The 20,418-nt window shown below is 55.3% G+C and overlaps 2 protein-coding genes across 2 annotated transcripts; one reads left to right on the forward strand and one right to left on the reverse strand.

Moving 5' to 3' along the window:
- Window positions 1–1,967: 1,967 nt before the first annotated feature.
- On the reverse strand, window positions 1,968–11,048 carry DNAJC16 (DnaJ heat shock protein family (Hsp40) member C16; the record flags this gene model as incomplete). The annotated part of the gene is made up of 14 exons (XM_082009348.1): window positions 1,968–2,364; window positions 2,796–2,966; window positions 3,365–3,463; window positions 3,548–3,628; window positions 4,116–4,192; window positions 4,433–4,615; window positions 4,801–4,984; window positions 5,228–5,358; window positions 5,704–5,862; window positions 6,462–6,566; window positions 7,807–7,991; window positions 8,839–9,169; window positions 9,961–10,027; window positions 10,882–11,048. 14 exons carry the CDS (start codon window positions 11,046–11,048, stop codon window positions 1,968–1,970), a joined length of 2,337 nt encoding a protein of 778 aa, XP_081865474.1.
- A 174-nt stretch (window positions 11,049–11,222) lies between these two features.
- CASP9 (caspase 9) lies at window positions 11,223–17,306 on the forward strand (the record flags this gene model as incomplete). The annotated part of the gene is made up of 10 exons (XM_082009364.1): window positions 11,223–11,394; window positions 12,032–12,251; window positions 12,726–12,806; window positions 13,006–13,037; window positions 13,967–14,143; window positions 14,902–14,991; window positions 15,360–15,507; window positions 15,598–15,777; window positions 15,960–16,069; window positions 17,214–17,306. Exons 1-10 carry the CDS (start codon window positions 11,263–11,265, stop codon window positions 17,304–17,306), a joined length of 1,263 nt encoding a protein of 420 aa, XP_081865490.1. The 5' UTR covers window positions 11,223–11,262.
- Between the last annotated feature and the right edge of the window lie 3,112 nt (window positions 17,307–20,418).

Raw genomic sequence — 20,418 nt, forward strand, 5'->3', positions numbered from 1 at the left:
GACAGGGAGAAGACCTCATCTTCCTTCCTGCCTTCCCTCCTGCCTTCTCTACTTCAGCACCTTGTTCACGCAGCAGCACAAGCTGTGGCCCAGAGTCCGCTGAGCTAAACTGAAGTAACCTCATGTAGGGTCTGCTGGCAGCATCGTAGCCTTTATTTGTAAGTACACGATACATGGTGTTTGAGACCTGCAGTGGCCGCAGCAGACCAGTCCACTCCCAGGGTAGGGACGAATGCTGCAAGCCCAGTTTTCGTGAGCAACTAGGTCATGTAGGCCGTAAAGTGACTTGCGCATTCCCGGATTTCCAGTGGGATCGGTAGCCAGCTCAGAGATTGACATAAGTTTTTCCTACTAACTGGCTGCTCTGCTGAGACAGTAACTAAGGTGGCAAGGGCTGAATGAGCTTCTAATTAACACCACGTGCTTGATCAAGTGCCCTGTCGGATTCAGAACCCTACGGCAAGGGCTGCCCTGCTCAGACCCCCGGGCTTGGGTCCGGTGCAGAGCGGCTGGAGGAGGCGCAGCAAATACCAGCCCAGGCGACTGTGTCTGCCCTGGCGCAGGCAAAAGGAAGCGCAAGCCCCACAGGTTTGCAGTCCTGGCCGCGAAGAGAAATCCTGCTGCTTTGCTTTATCGCTTGAGGAGTGGAAGGCGGCCGTGAGCCTGCTGCGACCCTTCCCTCCGCCTCACAAAGGGCTGCCCATTCCCCCTGCAGTGGTGAAAGTGGCTGTCGGAGCCGCAGCTGGAGCAAAACATAAACCAAAGCCCGTGCTTTACAACTCTTCTAGCTGCACACAGACCTATGGGTTCAAAAAGACAAACAAACCGCAACGCAAAAAAACAAAAAACCAAGGCAGCCGCCTGCGTGTTGAGAAAGAAAGGTTTGTAGTGAGAGGGAAGCAGGCAAGAGGATCCTAAGCCCACGCCTAAACCAAGAGCAGTCTGGCGCATAAGCAACGGTCTGACGATACGGCACTTCTGGGGCAAAGTTTCAAGAATACAATCCTCGAAGAATTAGGTTCCTCGATACAAAGAAAGGTTGGTTTGTACTACAGATGTTGGGGTGTTTGAAAGGAGCCTGGACTGACTCCCTAGCAGCTAGGTAGAGTTTCTGTTACACACCTACTGGCTCACAGCAGCTCACGCCTACCATCTGAGGACACAGTTAAAGTCATGGCTCTAGGAGACACCGTCTAAAATCGACAGAAGCAGAAAGGCATCTGAAAAATCAATGTGACATTTAAATGGCTCAACACCTTTACAGTACTCGTGGCAATGCAAAAGCCCTTCCCTCCCCGGTGGTTTAGCCGGTGAAGCTGTGTGTGGAACCGTGACACAAGGAGTGTGAAACACGCAAATCACCTACGAGCCCGCGCCACGGGTGAGCCCCAGCTACGCATTTGCTGCAAGGGGGACGCTCCTGACCGTACTCCAGATCACTTACCACGGGGAAAGCCGATAAAGTACGCCTGCCCGGTGGGAGGAGACGTTTTGGAAGGGCAGGGCCTGGGAGGGTCTGCAGGGTCTTGCCAGTGTTACACCATGCACCATGGGCTAAGCACACGGGGAAGGGGAGAGAGAAAAACGCCCCGAGCTGTGTCGCCGGCTGGACTGAGTCACCGTGGCAGAGAAATCATGGGTTTTTCTTCCAGCGAGGTAAAACGAGAGGTGGAACGGGGGTGACTCAGGAAGCAAATGCGGCACGACAAGAAGGGAAAAAATGGACTTCTTGGCTCTTCGGTAGTTTGGCGTCCAAATGCACAAAGGAGTTGGTGCAGGGAATTTTGGTGTAGTTGGCTGCGCTCCTGGGCTCCAGACGCAGGGAGATATTTTTCTAGTCGCCGGCCCTGGGAGAGTTCATCTAAAACCTACGGTCCATTCATCACGCTTGTTTGTGTCTTCCTGGAAAGAGCTGTCCCTTGTCATCTTCATAAAAAGTTTGTCCGTTAGAATCTCTTTAAAATCCCTCAGTCTAGTGCGGGCCACGAGGGGATATAGAACCTCTGTAAGGAACCCTCAAGGAGGCGTTCCATCCAAAAGGACAATTTGTGTAATTTGTTTTTAATGGATCTAGATCCTGGGCTGCAGGAAGATTTCCCTCGGGCTTCTGTGTGTAGTGAGGAATTGTAATCCTCGCACGATCCCAGGGTTCCCCCCTCGTCCCCCGATCTGTGAGGCTTAAAGAGGCAGAAGTACTTCTTGTGGCCGTTCAGAGCCAAGACGTAGCCCGTGTAGTCACGCTCGAGGAAATGCTTGTCGTACTGGTTTGGGATGGGGGCTGCATCCTGTGCGAACTCCAGCAGGTACTCCAGCCATTCTCGGTGCTTGTCCAGGCTGAGGAAGGAGAAATGAAGAGAGCTGCTCCTGGGGGAAGAGCAGAGGAGAAGTGGGATTAGCACGTCTCCCCAGTCAGGCCGGATTCCTACCGGACAGGTAAGCACTTGTAAACAAGGGCAGACGCAGAGCTGTGTCAACACAGCTCCTTTGCTCACCCAGTTCGGCGCAGGTGACAATTACTAAGCGTGCAGCACTGTTGTGCTCTCTATTTGTTGGAATGTGGGCGCAGCCAAAGCGGCAGCAGTGCCAGGCCTGTCTGGCCACCTTCACCACATACGGCTGGGAAAGGCCACTCGGTGTTCAGTCTCATTGCTGCTAACGAGCGTGAAGGCCGCTTCCCTCGCCAAAAGTGTTCCCTCCCAGTGATCGAGCCAGCACTGCTCCTAACTTTTCATCGGACCAGCATGACACACGTTGTTAAAACAGGGAAAGAAACCCGGGAGAAAGCCCCAGCATACCCTGTGAACGTGTAGACCTCCAGGGCAAACTTCTGGAGGAGGGCGGTTTTGGTTGAGTTGGACAGGATCAAGACCACGTTCATGTGACCCGGCCTCAGGCGTACCAAGTTGCTGTTGTAGTTGATGTCCGTTAGCTCAGTCACCTCAACGAAGCCCTTTTTGGGAATCCTGCTGCAATGAAACAGGGAGTGACTGAGGATGGAGAAACCATGAACTCGTTCCCTGCCTCCTTACACCGTGCCCTGGAGCTGAAGCCAGTTTAATCGCTGCAGTGGCCAACTGGGATCTTCCTCAACAAGTCAGTCAGACCTTTACCTCTCCCTCCAGGATGTTGTCTGGGCAAAACTTGGTGTGAATCGCTTAAGAATGAAGTTTGTGCAGCCCCCTCCTCGCTGCATACCCGGCCCTCCTGCCTGCCTCGCTGTGCCCACGCTGCCCCGTGCAATGACTGCGCTCTGCCTGCACATCTCTGGCCCTTGGCTGCTGTCCACCTAACGCCCTCTGTGCACTCTCTCCCTGAGGAATGCTTCAGCAGAAAACATTTCCAGAGAAATTAAAAGAGAAGGAACCTGTTAGTCTCTTTGCTGAAGCTCGCGTCACTCTTCTCGGCCTTCGCGGAGGTTTCCTCTTTCTCAGAGGGAGGAGAGTCCCTTGTATCACTTGAATCGCTACAAAGGAAGATTATCTTGTGTGCATTTAAGGCGCCAGATTGGATTGAGGTGATTGAGATTGACGTTTTGGCGTGGGCTCACCTGAATGCCTGAACAATAACGGTGCCAAAGAGAATGAAGAGCGCAGAGAAGAGCAGGGACAGCAGTGGCATCATTTCTCGCCTGAGGGGAAGATTTGCAAAGAGCAATCAGGTCTGTGAGTCACACAGTTTCTGCTCGAATTTCAGTTCCCGTCTACCTTGAGCAATACCATGTGGTTTCCCCAGAAACTCGGCTTGTTTCCTGGGGTCATAAAGACGATCCAGATTTTAAGCGCTGTCCTGCTCCCACCCAAAAGGAGGAGAACAAAAATGGATCCATTTTAAAATAAGGTGACAGGGAAGCGGTGGAAAACCAACCATTAACATGCGCTTTCAGGAGCGTTTAACACCCACGCTCGGCTTCAAGGCCAAGGCACCCAGTTCTCGAGGCGGACGCTAACGCCACTGCGGTGTCAGCACTCTTCACCTAAATTTCTGGAAAATACGGGCACCGATGTGTTTTGTTATGTTCTCCGCTCCTGGTAATAAGACCCTGATTCTACTATGCATTTGAACAGGGTAGCAGCAATCCTGCTCCCTGCCGAGACTCATTAATGCTCAGTCCGTACCAGTTACTGTGAAACAAACTGTCCCAGCAGTCTGAGATATAATCCAGCATGGAGTAGAGCCATCGGATAAGGAACATCTGTTTAAAAAGAAAAAAGCAAAAAGCAAATGACAAAACTGCTCGCCAGGACCCTGATAGGACTCCCACCCCTCAAACAGAACCCTGGGCCGAATCAGCTCTGCAGCACGCCACGAGCTGTTCCTTCCACAACCGAGAAAACTTTTAAGAGTCTCGCCTTGGTATGTTAAAATATAACTGATGCCCGCCACTGACCGCAACGGGACTGTCCAAACAGGTAATGAAAGGCCGTGCGCTTACGGGAGCGAGCTCGTCGTTCAAGTCTGCCAGGACAGTCTCTGAAGAGAGAAGGCCGGGGTCCGTCCTCAGCTGGTCCAGAAGATCCAGGAGGATGAAGTTGTCCTCCTTGCTGCCTTGCCAGGCCTCTTCCAAGGTTTTATAGGCGATCTTCCCCGCGTTATCGCGTCTCTCCAAAAGGACCACCTGGACGGGCCAAGAACATCACGGATGTCAGAGAGGAAGGTACAGATGTTACACTTCAAATCACTGCCCAGAATGAGGTGTCTGATCAAGGTATAGCATCCAACGTAACGTGATGCAAGTTCAAATGACAGAAGGGAAAAGGAAGAAGAAGGGGAGGGAGAGTTAGAAAGAGAGGGAAGCCTCACAGCTGATTTTCCCCGATACTTCTCCTCATCCATCAGCAAGGCGTCCGCAAATTCCGGCTGCCGATCGTTATAGATGTGCACAAACTTCAGCGTGTCTTTAGTGTTGGCCGCAGCAAAAGTCAAAAACGCCTCGTAAGCCTCGGCAAACTTATCGCCTTCTCCGGTCAGTAAGACCACGCAGTGCCTAGGCAATGCAACGAGATGGAGGATTAGGAGCCATTCTGGACGCGAGAGGAAACAGCCATCCCCTTTCTGCTAGCCAGAACGATCCTGATGATCCGGAAACCTATCAGACAATGGGGATACCCAGCGTGATCCATCACCATTGTTTCCCTTCTCCCTCACAATCGAACAAAAGGTGGCTTTAGGAGCAGCCCCAGAGCCTCGGGGAACAAAACAGGGGGACCTGTTACCCGTGGAGCCTTACTTTCGCTGACGGTGAGACTTCTTCACAGGACACAGCTCCTGGAACAGCCTCTGGTTGGTGAGTCTGGCCACCATGAGGAACTTATTCTGCGAAAGGAAGTCGTCAATGAGCTGCTTCTTCATTTCTCGTGCCTGGTGAGGATCAAGAAAGCAGACGTCAGTACTGAGCTATTACAAAGCCTGGGGAAGGCTGCCAGTCATCGCAGTCCTCGCTGAATTGCCCGAGATGTTTTGAGGCCCCCGAGACTGAGAAGCTCCCTGCAGCCACCCTCCTAAAAAGGCCTGACGCCACAACTGAGGCCTACTAAGCTTCCTCCCTCCTAATGGTTGCTCTCTGCTGAAGCCCGAGTTTCTGCCAAGAACGAGTGCTTTTTGCTCTGAAATCCACCACCAACCAACCCCTCATCACAAACTCGGTCAGAAAACCCACAGTTGGCATCCATTTCACATAAGCTCTTGGAGGGGACTGAGAAATACCTGCACGACATCTGCGGGCTTGTCGATGTGCTCCTTGAAGATCATCATGGTGGGAGTGTAGACGTTGATGTTATACTGACTGGACAACTCTTCAGTGCCTTGGAGTCCGACGTACACATAACCAAAGGAGAAGTAATCTCGGTATGCAAAGGCAGTCAGCTGGACGGAAAGAAAGCAGCGGCATGTGTTTATGGTAGAGAGCGCACAGCATTTTCTCCCCCGAGCGCCCGCGGTGACTTCGCTTCAAGAACACTCCCCACTGTTTAAATGTTATTGGGCACGTGCTGCAGGAGGTCAAAGCCCTCTCTCTCCCTTGAACTGGTTTGCACTCTCTTGGTCATCGTACAGGGAGCTGCGATGGACCCACAGCTTTATTTTTACAACCTGATGTTTTGCACGTGCGTAGTGGGGGTTTCTTAGGAGAACGGGCAGCCCGCTAACCCAAATTAGATGTGCCCAAAAATATCCCACTACCGACAAAGGTTAGTACATGACTCTGTTGCCGCTAGCTCTGAAACCCACCCGTGCTGTCACATCCCCTAAGGGTACATCTGTGGTGGGTGAGAGAAATAAAACTCCTAATGAAGTTGGTCAGCCGGCCGTGCCGTTTTCAACCAACACAAATCAACCTGCTGTCCTAGAACCTGGCAGTGGTACTTGGAGGCGTCGATCCGCCTTGGCTCACAGCAATAGCGTGTTTTCTTTTGCAACAGGTGGATTTATTTCAGTCAACAGTGCAGTGACAGGAATCGCGTTACCTTGTATAATAATGGCACAACCGGCATATGATCAAATAGAAGGACGTGGGGCTTGTTTTCCTTCTTCCAGTTGGAGAGAAAGCGGATGTAGTTTTTATCTGTAATCTTTAAAGATAATCAGCACATTAGTTTAAGCTCTGAGCCATTAGACACATGCAGTGCTGTACGATCAGGTGTCTGCATGAGAGCCGAGCCTGGAAAAGCTGTCCAGGTGTTACAGAAAGTAGACTGTGGGTTTGTCTTTCCAATGGGTTATGCCTGATCTGTGCCGTAACGCAGGAAATTAATTGAAAGCATCCGTCTTGACCCTCCCCCCCCGATCCTCTTAGCTGCTGCACCCCCTCTCAATGCTGTTTCAAGTCAGTGCCAATGCCACTTTCAGTCTCACAAGTGTTTATGTACATAGTGGGAAGCCGAGGGTTAACAGGCACCTGTGAGCTCCATCAAACTTGCTCTGTTTCAGCTGTGGTACCTCTTTGACCAGGTGGAAGGAGATAAAAGGGCGCTCATGGCTCCTTTTGGGGCCTGCAGGGAGAGGAGCTCTGGTTTTGAGGAACTGCAGGAGGGGAAGCAGCTGCTTTGGCTGTGAAAGGGACAGCAGACCCTGCTTTCAGGGCAAGAACTCAAACACACAGGAGGACAGCAGGACAAGAGCCCCTTGGGAAGGCAGCTCCAGGCAGAGGACAGGCAGATGAGAGTGCTGCGGGGGCTGACCCGGCGCAGAAAGGGAACCCGGGGGTGCTTTACAACTCTGCCAAACAGAACTAAGCAAGGCTGAAATGTAGGAATTTTTTAGCTCATAGGAGGTTTTACCTATAACTTTGAAAGGGCTTGTGCTGCTGGCTCCAGTTTCAAAGGTCTGAATCAAAACTGGACGAAACAAACAACAGGTCTCTGCACGGGTGAGTTTTAGCAGACAATACCTACAAGTTAGCAAATGGTCCTTAGTTTGCTGGGTGAACCCCAAGAAAGAAGATGGGAAGTGAAATCCAGCAGACATGATTGCAGGGTTCCTATGCTAGGGGGTAGCTTTCGTATGAGTCTGGGGTGTTACAACTGGGAGGAGTCGCTGGTGTGACTGCCCAGTAGTGAGATTAGCCCTTGCACAAGGAGAAACGTTATGGAGCCACATCACCCAATGGCTTCCGACAGCTCCAGGGTTTGTAGCTGTAATAACAGTTCTCAAAGCGCCTCGCTTTCCCCGGCTGCCAGCGCATCTGTTTGCATTGGTGATGCAGATCAGCTCAGGGGGCTGAATGAAACAGATTAGCCTCCGAAACAGCTAAAGAGATGAATATCCAGAGACGCGCAAGAAGCGGTGCGTGACACGCTTACTAGAGCATACCTTTTCTACAAGATTCCCTGGCAGAAGGTTCTCCACAAATTGCCGCAGGTTTTCTCGAATGACCGCGTTGTGGAAGAAGGTTATTTTCCCATTAATGAGCCCTAGGAGGGACGGCGTGCTGTGTGCGCCGAGGTGATGGGTGAGGCGCCTCTCGTACCCAGCGTGAACGACTCCAATTCCTGCTCCTGAAAAAGGAGAGTGGGTTCACTGAGAGATCACTGGTGACCCAAAACGCCTAGAAGAAAACACAGGTTGAAGCTCTGTTCCCTTGTCCTGCCTGGAGCTACTCGTGGGACTGCCCCTCCTAACCCTATACTTTCATCCTTGACGATTGTATTTAAAACTCGTAGCTTTATCTAGCGGGGGAGAGAGAACACGCTGTTCTCTTTTGTTCTGTCTGCTGGGGTTTCACAAGCTATGTGAAAACCTCACGGAAAAACATCTTACTAAGTGGGAACTACGCTGCCTCTGTCTCCTGCCGCCTGTTGAGTTTGTGTTTTTCTGGAAGCGCGGGTGCGCAGACAACACCTGCGGGGAAGACGAGGAATCTGGGGGCAGAGGGGCAGGTACAAAACACCTCCTTGGCAGCTAGACCTGTTCACTGGGTCTCAAAGCTTTGCTGTACTGTAGTGGCTCTAAAGCTGAGGACATATTCTGCAGGGATCTTTGCTTATCGGAGCCATCCGAGCGTGGGATGAAGAGCAACACAGCATTAATGCTGGTGGCCTAAATGTGTGGTGGCGTGAGCAGCCCTCGGCCACACCACCATTTATTATCATCGGCATTGGACTAAGCCACTAGCCATATGGATGGGAGAAAAGGCATCTTGCCCTTGTGATGTATGGGACTAGTTTTTTCCTAATTTCTAACATATAGCCTCATCGATTACGACATTAGTAATGCACGAAAAAGCATTGGGATAAATCCCCGAGGAAATTTAGGGAGCGAACTCGGTCCACCGAAGCCAAAGGCAATTGGCACAGCTTCGTTGGGTGAGGGACGTGCCCCCAGCCGAAATGGCTTCATCCTTACCCAGCGCCTCCAGTTCCTGAGCGACTTCCTTCCACACCGGCTCGATGTGGATGCAGCTGAAGCACCAATCTGAGGTTATTTTAATGAGGTACGGTTTCTTGAAACTGTCTGGCACAATTTCATTGATGTAGTGGGAAAAATGGAGCAAATACTTCTCGTCGGAGGTGTCGCGCCTCTCCGAATTGAAGGGGAAATGGAAAAAAGACTCATCAAAATAGAAGCCTTCATGGAAGTGGTGGAACTGGCGATGCTGGTGCTGAGAGTGGCCCTGGGTTTCCCCGGCATCTCCGTAGCGATCAAAGTTTGCCCTCTTTTCCTCATTGGAGAGAATCTGGGAAGTAGACAAGAAAAGAACGGTCACCTGAAACCAGGAGGGGGAACTGCCCTGACAGTCATGTATTGGAGAGTTACTGCAGCTGCATAAGGATGGGCTACGGGGAATGTGCAGCCTTTGCTGTGCGTCGCAGGGATAAATGTTCTGGGAAAGGGAACTGTGGCATCGCCTCCAGGCTCACTGTGGTAATTAAGTTTTACCACAGCACCCGAAGTTTTACTGAGCAGCCAGAAGCCCCGCAGAGAAGCCACGTTTTTTGGATGGGAGGTGAGGATACGCTTTCATTTCCACAGGCTTAGCTCGCTCCCCGTGGAAATATTGGGTCAGCTGGTGCAAACTGGGGCAAGCTGATTTCGAGAGCCGCACAGGAGCGATGTGCAAATAACTGCTTATGCAGAGAATAACTTCAAGCCACTAAAGCCCTGGGGTGATTAACGTTGCTTACGTCACCCCCAGAATGCTTATATGTACGCATGCCATGGACAAGACGGCCACCCAGCTGCGTGGGGCTTGGCGAATACCCCCTCTTCCCTCCCTTGAGGCTTTCTGGGAGAAGAGGGCAGACCCGTAGCAAAATATTTGCAACAGAGGCCATGCTGGTGACATCCTCTGTGACATTTCTCTGTTGAGAAAGTGGAGGAAACTTTTCGGATCGGCAGTGTCCGCCTCTGTGGGGTTGAGCACCTTTCCCAGGCAGACATACACAGAAAAAGCACAAAGGCCTGTACAGAAAATAAGGTAACTTAAGCTCCTGCTGTCATTAAAAGTTAGCAAGAAGAGTGTGTTACCTCGTAGGCCTTGCTAATCTGGATGAATTTGTCTTCTGCTCCTGGGTCCTTGTTTTTGTCAGGGTGCCTGCAGGGCAGAACCGGAGGAGAAGGGGGTCAGCGGTTTCCGGGAGGGGACACAGTGAGGGTTAGGGTATGCAGTGGCATTCCCTGGGGCTAGGATCGGGTTTGACACCGGGCACGTGCTCTCCCTACCCCAACCCCATCCCAGAACGCAGCACTGGGCCGCGTCCCTCCATCTGATCCATTGCTGGCGGACGAGGGAGTGCGTATCTTTCCTACTCGCTACAGTGATGCCTCCCTTAGCTGCCGCCCTACGTATCTACCACATTCTTCCCGTAAAATACCTCTGGCCACAGCCCTTGGAAACATCTTGGGCAAAACTATGTGGGTTCTAAAAGCCCTGGGTGAGGCAATGCCTCGAGCCCACTTCTTGGTGCGCACCACCAGCATGAGGGGCACGACGTTGGTGGATCCAACGCACTTCCCTTCCACGGCACAGGGGTTGCCTTGCCCTCGGACATCCATGTATCCAACTGGGACCTGGATGGTGGCCTCTGAAAGGCTCCTGGTTGAGCGGGGGAGAGCTTGTGCCCCCTGCAGCCAGACTCTGGGAGGGTTTTACAGCATGGGGTGCTAGCGTGAAGGTGGCTGCTGGGTTTTAGGATGGCTCTTGGGTGGTGAGGAAGGCCTGGCGCTTGTCTCCGACAGCCTGCTGAGCCTCATCTCGTGCCGACAGCCAGGTACGGCGGCTCATGCCGCTGCCCAGCAGCATTACCCGCTCCTCAAAGCACAGCGGCCTAGCTCTGTCAACCGGCAGGCCGCAAAACGACACCGTCCGTGTGTTCCCATGTCCATGCTGGGGCAGGGGGCCGGGGATGGGAGCCCTCGGGAAGGCCGGGGTCGGGGGGAGGCACGTACCATTCCCGGGCGAGCCGCTTGTAGGCCTTCTTGATGTCGGCCTGGCTGGAGCTCCGGCCGACCCCCAGGATGCGGTACGGGTCGAAATCCCCCGCTGCGGCCTGCGCTCCCAAGGCCGCCAGCAGCAGGGCGGCGGCCCAGGCCAGGCCCGCCCGCCCCAGCTCCATGGCTCCGGAGGGGGCAGAGGCCCCGCGGGCTCGGCGTGGCGTGGGGACACGTGACGGGGAGCGGCGCTGAGGGGACCGGCGACCGGCGAGGGCCGCGGACGGGCCGCCCTCAGCCACCCCGCGCCGCCGCTTCCGGCGCACCCGCCCCGCCGTCACCATAGAGACGGCGCCACTTCCGGTCACCGAGGCGAGCGGCCAGAGCGGCGGCGGCGCCATGGAGGAGGCGCAGCGGCGGGCCCTGCGGCGCGGGAGGCCGCGGCTGGTGGCGGCGCTGCGCGTGGCGCCGCTCTGGGACCCGCTGGAGCGGCGCGGCCTCTTCACCCGGGCCATGCTCGAGGAGCTGCAGGTGGGCCGGGGCGGGCCCCGCGTCCCCTCACCCCGGTGACAGACCTGAGGGGTGGCCCCTGTGTCCCCTCACCCTGGTGACGGCCCAAGGGAGGCCCCTGTGTCCCCTCAACTCCAGTGGCAGGCCTGGGGGGTTGCCCTTGTCCCTCCCCACCCCGGGCCCTGCAGATGAGAGGTGTGAGCCCCCCCCAACTTGTACCTTCTTGCCCCTGCCCCAGCCATGCCAGGTGTAGGGGTTTCTCCCTTGGTCCCCATCCCAACCTGCTGACAGACTCGAGGTGCCCCTATGTCCCCTCTCTGTTACTGGGTATGGGTCTGGGGGTGTCTTGCCTTGTCTGGTGACAGCCTGGGGTGCCTGTTTGTCCCCCGAGGACAGCCGTGACTGCTCCTTCCTCCCTCTCCCTCCACGCCCTGCGGCAGGCTGCAGCTGCCTGTCCCAGTGGAGGCAGTGGGGCTGGGAGGCTTGGGGGGCTGCTGGGGGTCTCTGCGACCGTGTCTGCTGGGTCTCGGTCTCATTCGCCCCACGTGGATGCGCATCCCCGCGTCTCCCCTCTCTGGGTGCCAGTTGGAAGGGCTGGCCGGGCGGTGTGCCTTGGCTCGGGGTAAACACACATCGTGTCCTGGGCTTTCCTCTGCAGAGCGCTGGCAGCCGAGGAGAACAAGCCCGGCAGCTGGTCATCGACCTGGAGACACGAGGGAAACAGGCTTTTCCTATATTCCTCTCCATCCTGCGGGACACTGGGCAGGGTGACCTTGCAGCCATGCTGGTTGAGCAGTGCGAATGCCTGCCGGCGCCGCCACCGCTGCTGGACCTGAGGCCTGTCGAGCTGGGTTTAGGTGGAGAAACGCGTAAGAAAAGTAGGTATTGAGGGTGCGGTTGTGTCCTGGGCAAACGGCAGTACGGAGGGGGTTAGCTGGGATCCCTCTTGCTGCGGGGAACAGTCTGTGAAATGCTGATTTTTATCCTGGAGCACAGCTCGTAGAGGTGACTACGCAGAGCTCTGTCTGCGTGCTCGTGGTGTTCAGAGCTTCCTTCTCCCTGTTTTTGCACGCAACCTCAGTGTGTAAAAATGGATTTTGCCATGTCCTCGCCACCTTGCGCTCTGCTGATTCTGCGTGCAGATCCGGCTTGAGCAGTTGTAAGGAGAAACTTCAGTCTGTCAAACCCTGAAAAGGGGAATGCGGATGCGATGTCATATCGCAGCCTTGTGGCAGGGTCGCCGTGACAGGCGGCTGGCGGTGCAGGTCCTTCTGGGGACCCTGGATTGGTTACTCATTGTGTGAAACCGGAAGGGGGAGAAGGCAAGAGCCGACTGTCCTGTGTCGTTACAGATATGAACTTCCCTGAACGTTTTTCTGTCCCGGTCCAAGGCGAGAGCGAAAGGCCTCGAATGCCTTCTGCGCCTGCCCGGGGTAAGCCACGTCCCGGGCTCTTCCTGAGAGACAGCACGCTGAATACTCGTTTCCAACTCAGGGTGGGAAGGGGGAATTCGTATGTGTTGCCAACGTGTCGCAGGTGATGGGGAAGGCTTGACGTGAGTTCTGGGAGGAAAGTGTATACGGTCTCGTGGAGCACAGAGAGCTAAATCTGTGTCTCTGTTGTGTGTTGTAGGTTCGGCTGTTGACGAGAGGAACCGCGATCTGGTTGGTGTTCGGTTAGGCCCAAAGTGTTCCCTACTAAGCAAAAGCTTGCTACCTTGTGGCCAGCTGGTTCTTGCTTTGCCTTATTCCTAGCGCTTGTTCCGAGGCTGGCGCCGCTGTAACGGGGCCGATTGGCTGGGAGCATGTTGATTGTTAGCCAGCTCTTCCTTAAGATTACCACAGCTGTAACACAAATAACAAAACACAGAGCTAAAGCTCATGCTTAATTTCATAGAATCACAGAATCATTAAGGTTGGAAAAGACCTTTAAGATCATCAAGTCCAACTGTCAACCCATCACCACCATGCCCACTAAACCATGTCCCAAAAGGGACATTTCTGAAGGTACCAGGTTGTGTCTCATCTGTGAAGTGGCGTTTAGACTTTGTAAGTGTTGTGTTGAGAGATGCGTGCCAGGAAGACGATAATGAATGCATGCGGTGTGCTTTGGCGCGTTGGGAAGGGCGCAGGCATGTGAGTATTGTGAAGGCATCCCGAGTTGCCTTCTGATAGCCCGCAGCCTGTGGGTGCGCAATGTGGAGGGGATAGTTTGGCTGCCTGGGTGCAGGTGTTTGGGTAAAATAAAACTCTTGCAGTGCTGTCGTCGACGGTAAAGCAAGCCGAGTTTCTGGGAGATTTACCCACCCTCTTGGCTCCTCGCGTGGGCTCTCATGGTGAGGTTTGAGGGCGATGCCTAAAAAAACTCCCAGAAACTTCAACATGCCGTGCAAGACACTGCAGGTATAGAAGCAGCCGGTGTTGCGCAAAGACGCTCCCCGATGCTCTTGTCCGCCCCTAGGTCTGGAGAAACGAAACAGCCGTGAAATGAGCTGCTCTAAGGACGCCTGTTCCTCCTTGGCATCGCGTCCTGCTGGAGTAGCCAGCGAGCGCTCCAAATCAGAGGGTGTTTAATTGTGGTGTGTGCCTGCCAGGTTTATGAGCTGAAAGCGGACCCGTGTGGACGCTGCCTGATCCTCAACAACGTCAACTTCAGTAGAGACTCGGGTCTGTCGACTCGAGTCGGCTCCGACGTGGACTGCGAGAAGCTGGAGAAGCGCTTCACAGCCTTGCGCTTCGACGTCCTGACTCGGCGGGATCTCAAAGCTCAGGTGAGGTGTCCCATGTCCAGCTGACGTCAGGGACGAGAGGCGAGCCCCCAGGAGCGATGTGAGAGCGTTGCGGGATGTGCCACCGCGTTGGCAGCACGCCAAAAGCCCCGGCCTGCACTGTACAAAGAGATAATCGACTGCTCGCATCCTCTCGTTTTATTGCCGTGCTGCAGTCTCAGAAGGCGAATGGGCCTTGCGTGTTTTCACCCTTCTGCCTGAACTCTGACTCCGGGTTGTGGTTTGTAGGGAAATTGGGGAGGCTGCGTTTCTGCGGCAGCTCTGACAGCGTCCGCGTCATGTGTAGACAGGGCTGCAATTTGCCCGTCCGTACAGTCCTCGGCTGTTACTTGAAGCGGCGCAGGGAGCTCAATCATTCGGGGCTGTCGCTTAGACTAAAACTAGGTTCTCTGCTCCCCCACTGGCCCCTAGCCCAAAGCAGCACATTTCAGCGGATAGGTCTGTTTTGTGTTACGTTGCTGTGTTGTAAAGAACGCAGTGAGGAGAGACATCTGTCTAAGTGAAGCGACCGACTTTAAATAAGGGCAGAACTGCAGAAGTACTCGCTTTCTGCTGATGGCTTTTGCCGCCTGTACGTGGGCTCTGTGTTGTCCCGCTTCCACGTGAGGGAAAGCAGCCGAGAGATTGACCGGATCCTTCTGTGCCGCGCAGCCCTGGTAGACCGATAAGAGCGGGGCGCGGCAGTGATCTCTGGCTGAGGTATGGTTTGAAAAACCCTTACCGTGATGTTCTCCACGTAGGAAATGGTTTCGGAGCTGCAGAAGCTGGCACGGCGGGACCATGGCGCCTTGGACTGCTGCATCGTGGTGATCCTTTCCCACGGTTGTCAGGTGGGTTTGTCGCGCTGCGCTGCGGTCTCGCGCAGGGTGAGAGGGAAGCGGTGCGTCACTACCCATCTGACGGCTGTTCGGCTGTCGTAGCACGTAGCCAGGAGTTCCGCTCTCCTTTAATCTGGGTTAAAGAAAACGAGAGCTTCTCTGGTGTGGTCTGATCCAGTGTTTCGCTCTCCGTTTCGGAAGCTGGGATGTATAAATCAGAACCAGGTTCACACACAGATGCACAAACGCAAGGAATCGAGATTCGTTCTGGTAACTTTTGGCTACGGAGAGACTGGAGGGACCACACCCGCTCAGAAGGAGGCTCCCTCGGGACTGGCCTCGCCTCGCGCATTACTTCCTCCTGGATTTTCCTCCTGCAGACGAGCCACATTCAGTTTCCCGGAGGCGTTTATGGAACGGATGGAAAGCCCATTCCAATAGAAAAGATTGTGAACTATTTCAACGGGTCCCATTGCCCCAGTCTGAGAGGAAAGCCCAAACTCTTCTTCATCCAGGCCTGTGGCGGAGGTGAAGCTTTGTTCTAGCTCCCGCAGCGAATCGACTGTTGTGCTTGAGTAAGATGGGTTTCAGGGACAGCCTTGTCGCCACTTTTTGCAGAACAAAGAGATCGAGGCTTCATAGTGGATTGCGATTCCCCCAGCGATGAAGCTCCCGGAGGTTCTTTTGAGTCGGACGCGACTCCTTTTCAGGCTCCGGCGGGTAATGTGGACGAGCCGGACGCCGTAGCCAGTTTGCCCACACCCAGCGACATCTTGGTCTCCTACTCCACTTTCCCAGGTGAGGCGGCCCATGCGAATCCTTGGCTGGGTACCGGGAAAGTCAGAACTTTGTGGCCAAAGTCGGGGGCGGTTATGGGCAACCAACTCTGTGGGAGATGGCACCCTGGGAACAGCAGTAGGTCAGTGAGACGAGAGCAGAAGACTGGCTTTAGCAGTCATTTTCTCACTCTTTCCCTGAAGGTTTTGTCTCCTGGAGGGAGGTGTCGAGTGGCTCGTGGTACGTGGAAACGCTGGACAGCGTGCTGGAGCGGTATGCCCCTTCGGAAGACCTGCTCAACATGTTACTGCGGGTAAACGGCGCTTTTTTTTTTTTTTTTTCCCCATTTGTGTAGTCACGATGAAATGGTCAGAGCCACAATGGCGCAGGGTGTGGAGGCCTGCACTTAAAAAAGGAATGTTGATGTTGAGCGTTTAGTTTATGGGTCGGCTAATTGGAGGTGCGGCGGAGAGGTCTAACTTCGAAGGAAGTGTCTGGCCTCAATCTGCCGAAACTCGCCTCGAGGTTTCTCTAGCGAGAAGTAATCCTGAACAGCCAGGCTTTAATCTTTGCTGGGGAAGCCGCTAAAAAATCCCACAGCTTGTCCTGTCCTCCAGAGTGCAAGCTGACGGGACTGGGGGCACTGTCGTAAGCGTGCTGCCACGTGTCGGGGCAGAGCACACTCTTGAGGAGGGACCTGCTGGGTCTCTCGTGCCTGGAGATCTCTGTAGTGCTCGCTCTCCGGAGCTCCTGTGACACTGTGGTAAGTCTTGAGGAGCATCTCGCCCTTGGGGAGATGATGCCAGATGTTTGCGTTCATGTGTCCTGGTGAGCGAGGAGCGCGACAAGCCGGGAACGTGGAAGCAGCGTGGCTAATAAATGTTTTCCTTTGCGTGCCCTGTTGAGTAGAGCAGATCGCCCACATGTGGGACGAGCGTAGGTACCTCCAGACACTTTTGCTCTTCCTGTGAGTAGGAGAAGAGCCTTTTGGGGAGGCAGTGCAGGAGAGGGCACCTACTCTGGCTTTTTTGGGTCATTTTCCTGATGTCACGGTGCTTCTTTGGCCTGTTGCGGCACGGCAGCTGTTGACTTTGAGGGAGTAGCACGAGACCGTCTCTCCGCCGGCTGGTGTCCAGTGCAAGGAGGGCGACCCTGGGGAAACGACGGGCACAGCTGGAAGAAAATGGGTGGCGAGGGAATGCGCTTCGGAGGAGACACCCAGCGGGAAGGAGGGCGTTGTGGCTTAGGCGGAGGAGCGCCTGCCAGTGGCAGCGGCACCTGGTACGGCCGAGGTTTCTCAAAAGGCCGTTTTCCCTCGAGCTCCCTTTGTTTTTGCCGGAAAAGATGTCTCTTTTTAGAAGAACTGTCCACTGGTCCCATTCCCTGTCCTTGCCACTGTGCCTTCTGTGAGAGGTCAGAAGTGTCCTGCTCCTCACCTGCTCTCCTCCTGTTCTCAGGTGGCAAACGCCGTCTCTGCCAAGGGGAGGTACAAGCAGATCCCGGGCTGTTTCAACTTTCTCCGTAAAAAATTCTTCTTTACCTGCAAATGACGTGCGAGCCCCGAGCTCCCTGCAGCTGGCTGAAACCTGCGGTGGCATTTATCTCTGTCAAGATGTTTGTCTTGAGAAACGTGATCTGTGAATGCAGTCGGGGCTATGAAAGGGAGAGAAAACATGAAGGGACTCCCTCACACTGATGGGAGACGCTGGGGACGGAGCCGGGATGTGCGAAGGAAGCCCCTTTGCCGCAGCGTGTGCTGGCCTGGGGCCTTGGCGCTTGCGGAGGAGAGTGCCTCTAGCTCGCCGCGACGCAGCCCTGCGCTCGGCCTCTGAGTGTCGTTTTTTGGTGATCATGTTTGTGTCCTTTGCTGCCTGGCTAACCCATCGATGGGATCGAGGTCCAGCGCTCGAGCGCAACTGGATGATTTTTGCGATTGATATTTCTCATTTTCAATAAAAGGCAATGAAAAAGAAAAAAAACTTTTTGCATTGTATTCCCTTGTCTGTTCTGTCTCGTGAATGCCATTTTGGCATCTCCTGAAGGCTTCTCAGAAATGGGAAGAGCAAGAAAAACTTTGCCCGAGTCATTTTTTAGCCTCCTGTTTCCAACGGGGCTGTGGCAGCCTTCGGAGAAGGCACCTTGCGTCCTCTCGAGGAGTTGATCGGACGCTAAAGGGGAGTTACAGAAGGGATCCGATGAGGGCTCCTTTGAATGTTGGAGCCGATATTCAGGGTTTGGGCACCACGAAGGTGGAGCGTGCTGCGCCCCTTCGCCTCTGTGCTGCTGGCGGGGGTGAGGGACGCTCGCGGCTGGACAGGGGACCTGTGAATCTCCAGCCTGCCTTTGTGGTTGCCAGATATTTCCCTGTTCCTCTTCTTTTTTTGGGAAGGTTTCAGGTGCTTTGAGGCAGTTCGGCGCCACCAGTAGAGCGATTCTCAGCCTGGGGTTTGGGTTTAACTACTTTTTCCAAGGGTGCTAGGGCTTGAGCAATGGCAAAAGGAGCTGAAAACCTGGAAAAAGGAAATAAAACTTCCTCCTTCAGTCACCACCAGGCCCTACTGCTCAGGGAACTGTGTCCGTGTTAGCGAAATGGCTGGGAGGCAGGGGCTGTGGGCAGGGAGGGTCCTTCTGTCCCCAGGTGGGGGGAATTGGGAAGGGGCACAGGTTGGGCCAATTAGGGTGGTGCTGGGAGCTGAAAGGGCAGGCAGGAAGTGGGGCCTGCAGAACTCGTGAGGAGCTGGTCTGTGGTTGGGACTGGCAGCTGCTGGAGCCGCCACTGGAGCTGCACGGGAGCCACTGCTGCCCGTTGCCTGTGCCGCTGGGGTAAGTGAAGCGCCGTTTGTAGGTATCGCTCGATTGCAGGATCCTGTGGGAGATTGGCCCTGTGACGAGATCCTGCGATGGAAGGAGGAGAACGCTGGGAAGGACAGCTAGCATTTATGAGTTGTATTTAAAAAGGAAAAAAAAAAAAAATTATATGGGAAGTGATTTTTAGGGTGATGTGGTAGAAACACATCAAAGAGGAACCGGGGAAAAAAGCATGATCCGTAACTTGTGCCGCTGTCCTGGCCTTCTCCCTGGCACTGGCGCTTGGCCATGTGAGAACGACCCCGAGGTCCCAGAGCTGCTGGACGCAGGTGAGAGCGGTGCTCGAGGCGGCCGCGGTCTCGGTCCCCCGGGGCCCTGAGCTCCCTTCCCCCGGCATCATTGACAGCCGCGGTGGGATGCCGGCAGTGGGCACGCAGCCGCCTTTCCTGCGGGGCTGGTCCCGGGGCAGCCGCAGGTCCCTCCTGGCAGGGCCCGCCGTGGGTGCCTGTGCTGGGTGCCATGGGGTGCAGGCCGCCACCAGGGCCATGGCATTGGCTCGGATGCTGTCGGCGCTGGCCGTTCCCGGGAAAGCCTGGGGGTGTGCGTGGGCAGCGTGGCTGTGGGCAGCGTGCGTGAGTTTTGGGGGGCTTTTGCGTTGCTTTTCTTTGTTGTTTTAGCTTGTTGTGTTTATGGTTTGGAGCTGAAGCCATTTGTTTTGGTTCTTTGCCTTGGTTTCTGGCTTTCCCGGGGGCAGCGGGCGCCTCAGATCAGTGGCGGCGGGGGCCCCGTGCCCATGCGGTGCCTGGGGCGGCGCGGCCACTCGTGGCGGAGGGAACCGGGGCCGCCCCGAGAACCGGGGCCGAAGGGTCGGGTCGGTGGGTGGGGGGCACGGCCGGCACCGTGAGGCGGCCGCGGTGGCGTGCCCGAGGGCTTGGCGAGAGACTCGGGGCCCCGGCGGTCCCTGTCCCTTTCCTGTGCCCCTTGGGTGCAGATGCCCCGTGCTGCCGGTTGCTGAGCCTGTGTGAGCAAGCGGGTGAGTGCTGGGGCATCCCGGCGGCGCCGGGGCCAATGCCGACTCCCTGGGACACCTTGTCCCGTTGGACCAGGGGCCGTGCACCCTCCTCCCTGGCTTTGGGCCCCGTGGGCGTGGGGCGTCCTCTGGGTTCGGGCTGTGGGGGGACGGCGGGCGTGCAGGGATGGCAGCTGCCTCGGCGCGGCCACTCACCGCCTTTTCCCTTGTCTCCTGTCTCTGGCGGCCGAGCTTTGTCCCATCCTGCAGCTTCATCCCGCAGCTTCGAGCCGTCGCCTCATCCCTTAGCCTCGTGCCATCTGTACTGGTGTGGCCGTCCCTGGCCCGATGAGTGCTGGCCCCGCGACGCTCTTGTCTGTCCTGCAGGGCCGTCCCTGAGCCGCGGGTCGTGCCTCGATGGCCCCCCATGGCGCTGGGTTGCTCCCAGCCCTTGGTTCGTTCCTCTTGATGGGCTTTTTTGGTGGTAGGTGCTGAGCGGGGCGCTCCCCCGGCATGGCAGGTGCCGGTGGCCCAGTTGGCCGGTGACGCGGCTGTCTTGCTCTTTGTTGAGGGTGGTGTGTGGTGCTGTGCTGGTTTTATGCGGTGTTGGGTGGTGCTTTGTGTGTGTTGCTCTTGGATTTGCTGTAGTGCTGGTATTGGTTGTTTTTGTGGTAGTTTGGTTTTTTTGTGGTGTCTGTTGTGTGTGGTTGGGTTTTTTTTAGCATTGTGGTGTAAGTGTATGTTTTTAGTATGTGGTCTGCATTTTTGTTTTGGTTTGGATTTTGTTGGGGTTGTTTTTCTTGATGTGTTGTGTCGTTGTTGCGTTTTGTGGAGGAGGCGTTTTG

This window comes from Phaethon aethereus, assembly GCF_964289735.1.
Source record: "Phaethon aethereus genome assembly, chromosome: 21".
Classification (NCBI taxonomy): Eukaryota; Metazoa; Chordata; class Aves; order Phaethontiformes; family Phaethontidae; genus Phaethon; species Phaethon aethereus.